The sequence below is a fragment of the Mandrillus leucophaeus genome, unplaced genomic scaffold, assembly GCF_000951045.1.
Source record: "Mandrillus leucophaeus isolate KB7577 unplaced genomic scaffold, Mleu.le_1.0 Scaffold144, whole genome shotgun sequence".
NCBI lineage: Eukaryota > Metazoa > Chordata > Mammalia > Primates > Cercopithecidae > Mandrillus > Mandrillus leucophaeus.
The window spans coordinates 2733874-2747348 of NW_012101410.1; the positions used below are offsets into that span (position 1 = coordinate 2733874).

At 40.9% G+C, this 13475-nt stretch overlaps 1 protein-coding gene across 2 annotated transcripts in view; it reads right to left on the reverse strand.

The window, feature by feature from the left end:
* KCNK10 (potassium channel, two pore domain subfamily K, member 10) overlaps positions 1-13475 on the reverse strand; it is a 150702-nt gene that overhangs the window by 37656 nt on the left and 99571 nt on the right. For both annotated transcript variants that reach the window (XM_011974285.1, XM_011974284.1), the window contains exon 4: positions 7260-7420. In XM_011974285.1, coding sequence (XP_011829675.1) covers positions 7260-7420 — 161 coding nt within the window. The remainder of the gene's footprint in view (positions 1-7259; positions 7421-13475) is intronic.

The following is a 13475-nucleotide window of genomic DNA, read 5'->3' on the forward strand; positions in this document are numbered from 1 at the left end:
AGCCCCAAGAGATGAAACATGATTCCTCTGCTCCTTAAGCATTGGAATCACCTGTAGAGCTTGGTAAACACAGATTGCTGAGCTCCAGCCCCACCCCCGCCACCACCACAACAAAGAATTTTCATTTCTAACGAGTTTCCAGTGGATGCCGATACTGATGGCCCAAGGGATACTGATGTCTAAGGTTGAGGGACCAAACTTTGAGAATCACTGGTTTAAGTCCATCATGGCAATACCATCGTCCTTTGTCTGATACTTTCTTTCCTATCCTCCCTTGCAGATGCTGATGTGATCTCATTCTGGTCAATGAGATAGAAGGGGAAATCTACAGGGTAACTTCTGGGAAATATTTTTCTTCCATAAAAGGAGCCGATGTCAACACAATATTGAAAAAGAAGAAAAAATTTGGAGGACTGACACTAACTGGCTTTAAGACTTATTATAGAGTTACATTAATCAAGACAGTATGATATTGGAGAAAGAATAGACAAATAGATCAATGAACTAGAATAGAGAGCCCAAAATAGAACCACATAAATATAGTCAACTTATCTTTGACAAAGGAGCAAAGGCAATAACATGGAGAAAAAAATAGTGTTTTCAGCAAATGGCACAGGAACAACTGAACATACACATGCAAAAAATACGGCTGCAGACACAAAGTTTACACCCTTCACAAAAATCAACTTAAAAATGATCACATACCTACATGTAAAATGCAAAAGTATAAAACTCCTAGAAGGTAACATAGGAAGAAATCTACATGACTTTGGGTGTGCCAATTACTTTTTAGATACAACAACAAACACATGCTCCATGAAAGAAATAATTGATAAGCTGGACTTCATTAAAATTAAAACCTCTCCTCTGTTAAAGACACTACCAAGAGAATGAAAAGATAACCCACAGACTGGGAGAAAATATTTGCAAAGGATATACTTGATAAAGGATACAAAGGATATACTTGATAAAGGACTGTAATTCAAAATATACACAATATGGCCGGGCACAGTGACTCACTCCTGTAATCCCAGCACTCTGGGAGGCAGAGGTGGGTAAATCACCTGAGGTCAGGAGTTCAAGACCAGCTTGGCCAACATAGTGAAACCCCATCTCTACTAAAAATACAAAAATTAGCCAGACATGGTGGCACATGCCTGTAATCCCAGCTACTTGGGAGGCTGAGGCAGGAGAATCACTTGAACCTGGAAGGCGGAGGTTGCAGTGAGCCAAGATCACGCCACTGCACTCCAGCCTAGACGACAGAGCAAGGCTCTGTCTCAAAAATAATAACAATAATAATAACAATAATAATAATAATAATACGCTATACATTAAAACTCAACAATAAGGAAACAAATAGCCCAATTAAAAACTAGGCCAAAGAGTTTAACAGACACATCACCAAAGAAGATATAAAGATGACAAGTAAGCATCTGAAAAGATGCTCCACATTATACATCATCAGAGAAATGCAAATGAAAGCAAGACACCACTACACACTTAGAATGGAGAAAATTCGAAAGACTGACAACAGCAAATGCTGATGAGGATGTAGAGCAACAAAACTGTCATTCATTGTTGGTGGAAGTACAAAATTGTATAGCCACTTTGGAAGACAGTGTGGCAATATTCTTGCCATGCAATCCAGTTATCACACATCTCGGTATTTAACCAAAGGAGTTGAAAACTTATGTTCAACCAAATAACCTGCGCACAGGTGTAATTCATAATTACTAACACTTGGAAGCAAACAAGATGTCCTTCATTAGGTGAATGGATACATAAACTGTGATACACCCAGAAAATGGAATATTATTCAGCACCCAGAAGAAATGGGCTACAAGCCATGAAAAGACACAGAGGAAATTTTAATCCATATTTAAGTGAAAGAAGCCAGTCTGAAAAGGCTACATACAGTATGATTTCAATTACACGACTGTATTAGTTCATTTTCTTGCTGCTGATAAAGACATACCCAAAACTGGGAACAAAAAGAGGTTTAATTGGACTTACAGCTCCACATGGCTGGGGAGGCCTCAGAGTCATGGCGGGAGGTGAAAGGCACTTCTTTCATGGTGGCAGCAAGAGAAAAATGAGGAAGAAGCAAAAGCAGAAACCCCTGATAAACCTATCAAATCTCATGAGGCTTATTCACTATCATGAGAATAGCACAGAAAGACTGGCCCCCATCATTCAATTACCTCCCCCGGGTCCCTCCCACAACACATGGGAATTCTGAGAGATACAAGTTGAGATTTGGGTGGGGACACAGCCAAAGTGTATCAATGATATTCTGGAAAAGGCAAAACTATAATAAAAACATGAGCAGTTGTCGAAGGTTAGGAGAGCAGGATTGAAGAACAAGCAGGGTACAGAGGATTTTTAGGAGAGTGAAATATTATGTATGATACTATAATGGTAGATGCATGTCATTACAAATTTGTCCAAATTCATAGACTCTACAACACCAAGAATGAACCCTAATGTAAACTATGGACTCTAGGTGATAATGATGCATCAATGTAGGTTCATAAATTGTAACAAATGTACTAGTCTGGTGGGGGATGTTGATAATGAGGGAGGCTGTGCATGTGTGGGGGCAAGGGGTTATGGGATATCTCTGTACGTTCCTCTCTATTTTGCTGTGAATATGCAACTGCTCTAAAATAGAAAAATTTTAAGGGAGTTCCTTTTGTATTTCCTGATATGAGGTTGGGTGAAAACGTGCTATTTGGTCATGAAGCAGCCATCTTGCAATGTGAGTGACAAGTCTGAGGATGAAGAGTCACCATGCCAAGGAAAACAGAGCAGAAAGAGGTAACAAATCTGGATACACCTGACATTGTGGAGTTGATAGCACAAGCCTGAGTCAATGTACCTCCAGGCTTCTTGCTATGTGAGATAGGGTCCAAATTCTTAACCCATTGTTAATCAGTGTTGGGACTGTGAAAATTGTCAGAATCAAAATGAGGTTACTTGTGTTTAAAACCCTGACAAACAGAGTCAGGGAAAGCCAGGAAGGAAGGGTTCTCATGCACAAATGCCTGATTACAAGAGCTATCATAAAAGACTGCAAAAACTACAACCTTGCACAAAACCCATCACCGCCTTACGCAGAAAAGTATGTCTGCAAAGACATCTACCCAGCAACTGCCTGTCCAACCTTGGACTGGCATCACCCTTGTTATTGATCCTTGTACTCAAGGATAATTAGCTCAAAGCAATTATGTAATCCTCCTCATTTTTCCTTTAAAAACCCCCTTTATTTTATTTTATTTTTATTTTTATTTATTTATTTATTTTTTTGCTTTACCTCCCTGAATGCACACATAGTTTAAACTGGCATGTATGTTACCACTGCAACACCCATTCCTAAGTAAATATCATTTTCTTTCAATAAGCCTCTCTCTGTATGTTATTTAGGGTGACATAAATGGTGTCAGAAGTGGGATCAAAGTGAGTGCACCTTAGAGGAATGAGAGGTCCCTGGAACTGAGTGCAGTACTGACTGAGCCCTTTCTGCTCTCTGCTTCTGTCCACTCCTTCTTCTGTCTGGGTGACTCTCAGATTCTCAGACTCCCTCCCTTTGGTGAGTTCTTTTTGACTTTACATGTGATTTGATTTGGCTGAAAGGTGCCTTAAGTACAGAATTATTCATCCCTCTTGGGTCTATACGAGGGGTTTTTATTTGTTGGCAAGCACTTTCTGGTAGAAAAATATCCTTCTGCGTTGAGTACTCTGGTTTCTACAGAATTTACATTCTGTCTTAGTGGCATGTCTTTTCTGGTGAATTCACTTTTGGTTCTTTCTGTACATCTAGCTTAATATTTTATTTGGTCTGCACACCTGGCTTAAAAAATTTGTGTGGCCTGGCATGGTGGGTCACGCCTATAATCCCAGCACTTTGGGAGGCCAAGGAGGGTGGATTGCCTGAGGTTTGGTTATTACACACATCTGCAAATAATTTGGCCCCTTTACTTTTACCTTTTCTTTGTTTCTGAACATCATCTGAGAGCAAAATTAAACTAAGTTTAATTTTAATAAACTAAAATTCTAAGTGGTGGTGCAAGAAGGCCATTTAAAAGTGTTGTTTTAAGCTTCTATGTTTGTAGTCATATATTACACAGCAATAGAAAAACTAATGCAGCAGCAAAGTCCTAATTCAGGGTAAAGTGACTATAAGCCCTTTCAGAAACAAAGCTAAAGCTATATTCTCTGATTAGCTTATAAGTAATAAAGCTAGTAATTTGATCTCCATCTGACTCCTCCATTTCAGTTAGTTCTGAACTCCAGAGGAGAAGAAAGAATTTTTATTTATTCAAGTCATAAAAACTCCAATAGTCATGCATTTTATTACTCTGCAACCAAAAGCATTTCTAAGTAATCCAATACCCCTCAGCAATTCTTTAAAATGAGGATCAGACCTGGGATGTGTTGGAAGGACCCAAACCAGGGTCACCTCAGGATTCAGGCATCTAGAAGACCACCTTTATATTTATTTTACTGATTGATTGATAGATACAGGGTCTCACTCTGTCATCCAGGATGGAGTACAGTGGCACAATCTCAACTCACTGCAACCTCCACCTCCTGGGTTCAAGCAATTCTCATGCCTCCACCTCCCGAGTAGCTGGGATTACAGGCACGCACCACCATGCCCTGCTAATTTTTGTATTTTTAGTACAGACAGGGTTTTACCATCTTGGCCTGGATGGTCTTGAACTCCTGACCTCAGGTGATCCACCCACCTCAGCCTCCCAAAGTGCTAGGATTACAGGTGTGAGCCACCATGCCTGGCAGGCCAACTTTAGATTTCATTTTTACTCCACAGTAAATCCTCTCTTCCCAAGAGCTGAGGGAAAGCATAACAGATCAAGAGAAGGGCTTAACACTCATTGAGCAGATGAAATACATAAACTTTCCCCCATGAAAACTAAAAATTCACAACCCCAAGCTTTGTTAGTTTATACAATTTTCACTTCTCAAATAGCCACCTGAACATAATTGGACTTTTAAATGTAGTTTAAATCAGTGGCAGAAAACTTTGAGATTTTCTACCAAAACTTTATATGCAGCAAGCAAACTGCTGCAGGATCAGTTGTTTGTATATTTAGGAAGTGTGCTTACATTCTCCCTGGAATTCGGTCACCCTTTCCAATAGCATCTCTCCAACACTTAACAAATGCATTCATTGTGCGCTGCCAATTCAATAATATGCAACTGTCTCGCCTTCCTAAAAGAATCCTGATCTTTCATGGTGCTGCAAGGAGCTGAGTGGACAATCAGCAAAAAAGATGAAATGTGAGGTTTCTAAGGCTCTGTATCAGAATCTGTTGATGATGCATTTGAGAGGCAGTTTCAAGGGGAAGGAGAACCGTACACTCTATTTGTAGTCTGAAATTCATTAGGGGAGACTAAGTCCCTAAATTTAGTAGCAGATGTCCAAATGATTGCAACCTCTTCCGTCATTTCGAATATAGTAACTAGAATTTTTTTCTGCTAAGGAGGATTTCAAAAACTTTTAGTCCAATCCTTTCCTCTACAAATAAGGAAACAGAGCTCTAAAGAAGCTACATAAAAATAAAAATGCCAGATCAGTCATTTCCCCAACTGAATCCTGTTCTGAGTGTTCAATCCACCAGATTCTTTTTTCTCTATCACAGGGCCATGAGGCAGCAGCTAAGAGGGTGCTTCCAAACAGTTCAAAACAGTTCTTGGAGACAGGGCTGCCGTGTCTGGTTTAGGAAGACCTAAACATCTGAAAAGCAGGGAAGCTGAGCACTGATGGTTTCCATGGAGACTACTGCGGAGCCCAGGTGCACAATCTAATGAGACCACCGGCCAGCCAGCATTAAGGAGCAAAGGCTGTGGGACATTCCAGTAAAACTCACACACCACAGAGCTCCTCAGATGAAACCCGAATGAGTGTCTAGCTTGCCCATGAGGGCTTCTCTTGCAGAGACACGCTGAAGCTCTGGGCTCTATACGTCTGCTCTATGACAAGTTCTTTTCCACACCTTATTTCATTTAATCATCACCAAAACCTGACAAAGTAGATTCAAATTGTATCCCCTTTTGTGGATGAGTAAACTGAGGCAGCTGACCAGAATGAGTGAGATTATAAATGGCTCACCCAGCCATGGTGACTCATTCCTCCCGTTTTACTCTTTTTAAAAAGCCTCTGAAACTGCTCATCTGAAAGCTCTCTTGCATTCTTCTAAAGAGAAGTATAAGCCATTATTGCAGAGACAGCCTTGAACTCAAAGTTTGAGAGTTCTTACAGGGTGAAAAAGCACAGCTTTAGAGCTTCCAGCTGATCTTGTCTTTGGCCACCATTCCTAGATCCTGGAAAAGACCTCAAAATGTCATTTTAAAGTATTAAGTCGTCATAAGAAAGCATTCCCTGAGGAAGGTTTGAAAGACTTGAGAATCAGGTCAGTACTGAGTCAGAGAGCAGACATGACCTTACGCCTGAGCAAAACAAGTGTTCTGTGAAACCATACGAATGAGTGTGAGTTAAAGGGCACTGGGAACCCCAGTTTAATCACTCAGCCACTCATGCCTGCAACCGACGCCAGGAATAATTTATTAATTTTAATTTTAGTAAATAAATTCCTTGAGTTGAGATAGTTGTTTCTTGTTTAAAGATAAATATTCCAGAAAGGAAAAAAACCCACTAAGGCAATAGCAATCATCGACAGTTCAGTAGGAAGTCGTACATCAGGATGCCATATCTGAGGAACCACTCAGCAGTGAGAGGTGGGAGAGAGACAGACCATTAGGAGACAGGTGCAAAGCACAGAGCAGTGTCTGGAGAAGTCAGGCGTCTGGAAGAAGCAGGATTAGCCTAAAGGCACTGTGCTTGAAAATAAAATGGAGTGAGGGAGTTCCAACAACAAAATGGATGGATTTACAGTTTTCTACTTCATTACAAACACAATGAGGAACCCCATCTTTCATCTTTAAGGAGAAACTGAGCTTGTTCCACCTCTTCAAAAAATCTGTGTTGGCAAATCCATACTTAACCCTCTTGTGTTGTGATTGCAGAAATACCACTCTAAAATAGGAAGCTACTCAAAGAAGGAAGTTTAGGTGCAAGATCTTTGACTTCCATTGGCCAAAACAGAAAATACAATCATAACATTAAAATTATTCCATTAAAAGCAGAGAATGCCCCTTTACTGCCTCCTGGATCCTGTCAGGCTAAAGCCAACTGGATCGCAGCGGTTATAATTTAAATGTGATGCAGTACTCACTCGAAAGACCTTCTCCACTCTTGCAATGCTTTTCCCAAAGATGGTTCCAAGTTGGTCTCCAATTCCAGCCAATAAGAAACCAAAGAGTGGAATTCCAAAGATGGCATATAAAATACAAAAGATTTTGCCTCCTTCAGTGCTCGGAGCAATATTCCCATACCCTGGTAAGAAATATTAAAAAGAGGGAGAGTGGCAGAGACATTAGCATACTGACCAAAGAACTCACAGACTTTTTAAAAAGTTTGTACATTCCCCCACCTTACCAGTTTTAGGGAGTAGAACTTCATTTCAAAGGCCCTATACAATTCGCAACATTGTTCCGTTGCTTCTCTTCCTTCTCCCCTTATAAACAGTTTTAAGGTTTCTTGGATATTAACACATTTTAGGAAATTCATGGTCACTGGGAATTTTCATTTTCATTTCTGAAAAAGGTGATACCACCTTTTTCTGAAACACCAAGCATCATGGGCATGTCTAGTTTAGTGAGACCTGAATGTGTGGGAAGGAATCACCATTGCACTTCTTAGACTTGACAAGAGCTTCTTTTTCACAGTCTTACCCATAGGCTCCACCTGGACAGACTCTGGCTGTCTTCAAGGGTGATGGGTACTCCATATTAAAGAGGAAATGTGGTCTAGTACAAAGTTAGAAAGGACTCATGAATTGTCCAGCCCTACCCTGGGAAGTCTGAAAACAGGAAAGAATAGGGAAGGGAAGGCTTTGTGCTGTCTCTCCCCACTGCCAGTGAAGTTTAGCCCCATCTGGTTCTTTTTTTCTCTTTACTGGGAACTCCACATCATCTCCGAGTCCTGCCTCTCCTCCCAACCACCTCTTGCATTGAGGGTAATAAGGTGCTAAAAGTTTATTGATGGATGTTTAAATACAAGAGAATCTTTTTATAGTCCAGTCTACTAATACGTATTTCAAATAGTGCTTTGAATATACCCACATCTGCATTCTTAAGAGTACTGCAATTACATAAGTAACTTACGTACAATGAGTACTGGGCTTACCCTATATGGATGAGGCTAAAGAAAGTATTGCTGGAAGAAAAAGGCCTATAGCATTAGCACACTTTATATGGAGATGAAAGTCTAAATTAATTAATATTCATTTTGTGGCAATTGATATTACAATCTTATGTTAAAAAAGTATCTAGACAGTAATCTAACCATTCTCCCAAATCTGGGTAACTTATGTGGGGCCTGTTTCTGAATCCATTCAATGAGCGAGTTATTGGGTCCATGGTTATTGATAGGTTGGGAAAGCAACATAATAAAAAATAATGTTGATGGTTAGTCCATCATTCAGCCACCCACAAGCCTACAGAACTCACGGTTGCTTTCTGCCTTCAGGAATGAGTCACCTGGATACTTTCCTTGGCAATCTTCTGTTCTGAATCATTCAAACCTCTTATAATAATCTAAACGACAGCTTCCATTTCTAAAACGAGTGTTCAGGCTAGGCTTCCTCATCTTGAACTTCTTTTATTCACCAGGATTTTGATTTAAATATCCAAAAAAGCTCTCAGAACTTTTCTCAGGTATTTTCAGGAACTTGGGCAAAATCATTTTTCCAGGCATTCTCCTCTAGAATGGTCGAGCTGACATTAAGCTAGCCCTATTGAAAAGGAAACAAATGAGCCTCTACAGTTTCACTTCACGCAGGTTTATGGTGACTCTTGGAAACTTCCAAGTAACTTGTGAAAACACTGAAGATCCCAGCTTGACTGTCTCACAATAGCCTAACTTCAGGGAATGTAGGTTGTCCAAGTGTCTCAGAAAGAAATATATTGCAGACATAGGCAAACAAATGGAGGCTTGGAACTGGATGAATAGGCATCTCATTAATCCTGACAAGGGCTACACCCCCTTCCTCCAGCTTTCAGAGATGGCAACCCCCACCTCCCGGGTAAGACGCTGTGGCTTACCATGGAGCGTCAGGGAGAAGTGAGGAGATGAAAGATCCGATCCAATTCCACCTCACACTACCTGGTTCTCTTTAGGCCCACTTAACCTCTACAAATCCTAGCGTCAGAGGTACTCAAGGAAATGCAGGGGGGAAAAATCAATGGACTGTAAAATACTTTACCAATGCAAAGTATTATTATTATTATTGTTATTATTATCACAATTGGTTCCTTATTTGTTCAGTGTTTTGTTGACTAGAACACAAAAATAAAATTAAAGCTAAGTTCTTGGGTAAGAGCATGAGTGATTCAATACTCAAACAAGCCTTTAAATATATTCACAGTCATCTTTCTTTGGTGACGCACTGCCGAGTGGATAGAAAGTCATCATGCTTGAGTGATGCCGTATCTCATGCATGGGTGCGTGTGCGAGTGTTTTTGTGCTCCATGCCTTTGGTGAACTATAAGGAGAGACTGTTTGACCCTCAACCCTGTCACTCTGGGAAAATTCCAGCACTTACACTTTGGAGCTTTGCTCTGAGGCAGTGGGAAGACCACATTTCTGGATCTGGGGATTGAGTTACATCCCGCCTGTCTGACTGCCCTGCCCATCCTTCCAGAATGCTTGGGTAAAACTTTGAAGTAAGGTGCGACAGTTGTCTGTAGGCTCTAGAACTAGAGACTACACAGATTTCTGTTCTGATTCTTCTGTTTACTAACTCTCAGGTCGTAGGCACATTCTTAATCTCTCTCCCTCACTTTCTTCATCTAAAAGACAAGGCTATTAAAGTGCCTACCTATAGCTATTAAAGATTAAATCAGTTACATGCAAAGCAAGAATTACATGTGAAGATTAAATACCTGTGAAATATAGTGCAAACTAAGCACCTAGTGTTAGCAATTACCAGTTTGCCTTGTGCTTTACTGTGGGAAGGAATTGTTTCTGAGCAATATGTCTCCAGGAAAACTCAGTCCCAGAGAAAACAGACGGTTGATTCCTATTTTCCCTCCAGAAACTTCACTGTCCTCCCATGGCACCCACAGCACCAGGTGGTGACTTTCAGCAGAAGACAACCAGCTCCACAAGGGCAAACAGCCAAGGAGAGGCTGTAATGAATGCACAGTACCACGATGAGCTCAGATCTGTTCACCTCTGGCTAGAAAAATGTTCCATGTTTTTCATGAAGAGAAAGCTGGCATTGAAAGAGGAGTTGTGCCTGAGGAGCGCACACAAAGGCTTCCATTTGCTGTTTACGTGCTACAGTCAAATCTTTGCCCAACTGTGTGTTGTGCAGCCCTACTTGTTTAGTTGAGAGTGTGCTTCTTATTATGGTCACCAGTCTGTCTGCGCAGGCAGGGCTGCTTTGTGGATGTGCACCCTGTGCAGTCCCATGGGGCCCACACTTAGATGGATCCAGGGCTTGCATTAGTGCTCTAAGCTTACCATTTTGATGTTTTAGCAAGGGACCCAACTTCAATTTGTAGTGGGTGTCACAAATTATGTAGCCAGTCCTGGTGAATCTAACTGGACTCCATTGCTTACTAACTATGAAATATTGGGCAAGTTATTTAACGTCTCTGGGTCTCAGTCTTCTCATAGATAAAATGAGGTTAATAACAGTACCCACCTCGTGTGGTTATGCAGGATTAAATGAGATAATGTATGTGGAGCACAATGCATGCTAACTAGTAAGAACTCAGTGAATGTTAGCCATGGTGATTTCTCTTTACAAATCCATGGGTTAAACATCCCATCTAAATCAAGTGTGGGGGCCCACACTCATAATCTCAGCACTTTGGGAGGCCAAGGTGGAAGGATCACTTGAGGCCAGGAGTTTGAGACCAGCCTGAACTATATTGTGAGCCCTTGTCTCCACAAAAAAAAAAAAAAAAAAAGTTTTAATTAGCCTGGCATAGTGGTGCACACTGTAGTCCCAGCTACTTGGTTGGCTGAGGCGCAAGGACAGTTTGAGCCAGGAGTTTGAGGTTACAGTAAACTATGATCACACCACTGCACTCCAGCCCAGGCAACAAAGCAATACCCCTTCTCTGAAAAATAAAAATAAAAAATAAACATCCAATCCAAGTGCTGGGTTAAGTACCAAGAGGTGCCTTGATAGCTTGATAGGGACAACCCTTAAATGAGGCTGCCAGGCAAGTGATGCAGTGATTGGCTACCACCTGGGTCCTGACCAGAGGCTCTCATCTCTGATGTGGGTAGAGTCAGGTGGCTCAATCTGAATATGCCTCACAGACTAAAATCTAATTGCATTTCACAGGTATTGGTAAGAACCTGATCCCTCGCTGCCCTTCTACAATCACAGCTTGTGAAAAGCATCTGCACATAGAAGTGAGCATCATTGATCCAGCTTAGAAAAGCTAGTTATGGGGGACCCACCAGCAGAGCCAATAATCAAAGGCAGGTGGGACTTTCTCACATTGAATTAGTTACTGAGAAAGGGACTAGGGTGCAGGTGCATCCCTGACATTGACTGAGCAGAGTCTGCTCTTCTTCTGGTGTGGCTACTGGTCTGGAGAAGTGCCTGACGGTATTCTGTTTGCTATACACTTGTAAATCTTTCCATATATCTCAGCACAAGAAAAACCTTCTTCAAAAAGAAGTGCTTTGATATCCTCAGATAAAAGGCACCTCTGATACTAAGGAGTAGCGCTGCTTTTCAGAAAAGATTCTATTATTCCCAAAGTGTCTCTATACACATTCTACCTAATGAACACATTTTTTACGTCTGAAAAGTACATAACCTTAAGCTGCTCATGAGAGCCTTTCTGGAAAGAAATTTGACAAGGCTTTAAAAAGGTCATTTCCTTTGACAGAGCAAACCCTTGGTAATCTTTCCAAGGAAACAACCGGAGATGAAGACCACACTTCACAACGTAATACTGTGGTGTTACACTATTACAAAAGTAGAAACAGCTTAAACTCCCAGCAATATGTGATTATAGTGTGAATAGTGGATCCAATAGAAATCATCAAATAATACGCTTTTCAAAGAACTTTAGTAATATGCAAAAATGTCTGTAATATTATGTTGCAAATTTTATGATCGCAAGGAAATAGGCCAATATTTGTGTATTTCACAATTAATGAAAACACAGCTCCTCAGCTCTCATGGTTCCTCTTTCCTGACTCCTAACTAGTGGAAAATTGCTCAGGAAGAACTGGAAGAATTGCTGGGCTCTGAGTGTTCTTATAAACCTTGTGACCACATGCAACAAATGAATTTACCACTAAGTAATTGGAAAAACAATTATTTCTGTGCCTCATTATTCTTACTTACATTGTATTAAGGGTTTCTTTGGAATTCTCTAACTGTATGACTCTATCAAGATCCTCCACTCTGGAGTTAAAATTTAGCCAGGGAAATGGTGTTCACTTACAATGCATTATTTTTCAATTAAAAGAAAGAGTGAGAGAGAAAACTGTGTTTTCTAAATTAAATAGAACAAGGACCCTATCTCTTGTGTTAACACTGTACCTTGATACTGAAGTGGACTTTGCATTTTACTTTTGGTTTTGATGCATATTTGTTTTGCAGTAGTTTCCTGTTCAGCATCCACCTTCCTTCTGATTTTTGGGGAAGACCCTTTTCCTGTGCATAATTGGTATGACACAGTGTCCTGCCTCCCATCACAGAGGAAACAGCCTCCTAGGCAGCCAGGATGTGTGCACATGAACAAATAGGATGGTTCCGCCTAAGACTTTAAATCAAGAGTCCATGGCTCAAAGATGATGGCAGATGGCAGCTGCAGCAGCCAGCAGGCTCAGTCACTAGCTGTGGAGGTCAGAGGATATTCCCTGGCCCTGCATGAGCTCTGATCCAAAGTGTGTATTGGGATGTTCTCAGTTGCGGGTAATAGAAAACTCAATGCACAGTTGCTTAAACAATGAAAGAAAATATGTTGACCCCAGTAAATAGAAGGAGGTTTAACATTTATTTCTTAACACTTTCTGGGTAGCTCTATCCAGAGCTCAAATGATGTAAGCGAGACCCCATTAACCACTCCTCTTTTTCACTCTGCTTCTTTAGTGCTTGAAGAATTCTAGGCAGAACAACCTAAGGGGGAAAAAATGACTGGCAGTGCCTTAGGCCTGTCTCTTTCCAGACTTACCTTTAGTAAGAAAGAGAGGTCATTTCCTCCAAAGCTCCAGCAAAAGCCCCTAATCCAAATCATATGTCCATCTTTGAACTAATAATTGTGGCCAAGCACTGGATTTCTTAGTCTAGAGAAGGTGATTGTTCACCTGAGGCCTGGGGACCAAGCGTGGGGAATGGAATCACTGGGGA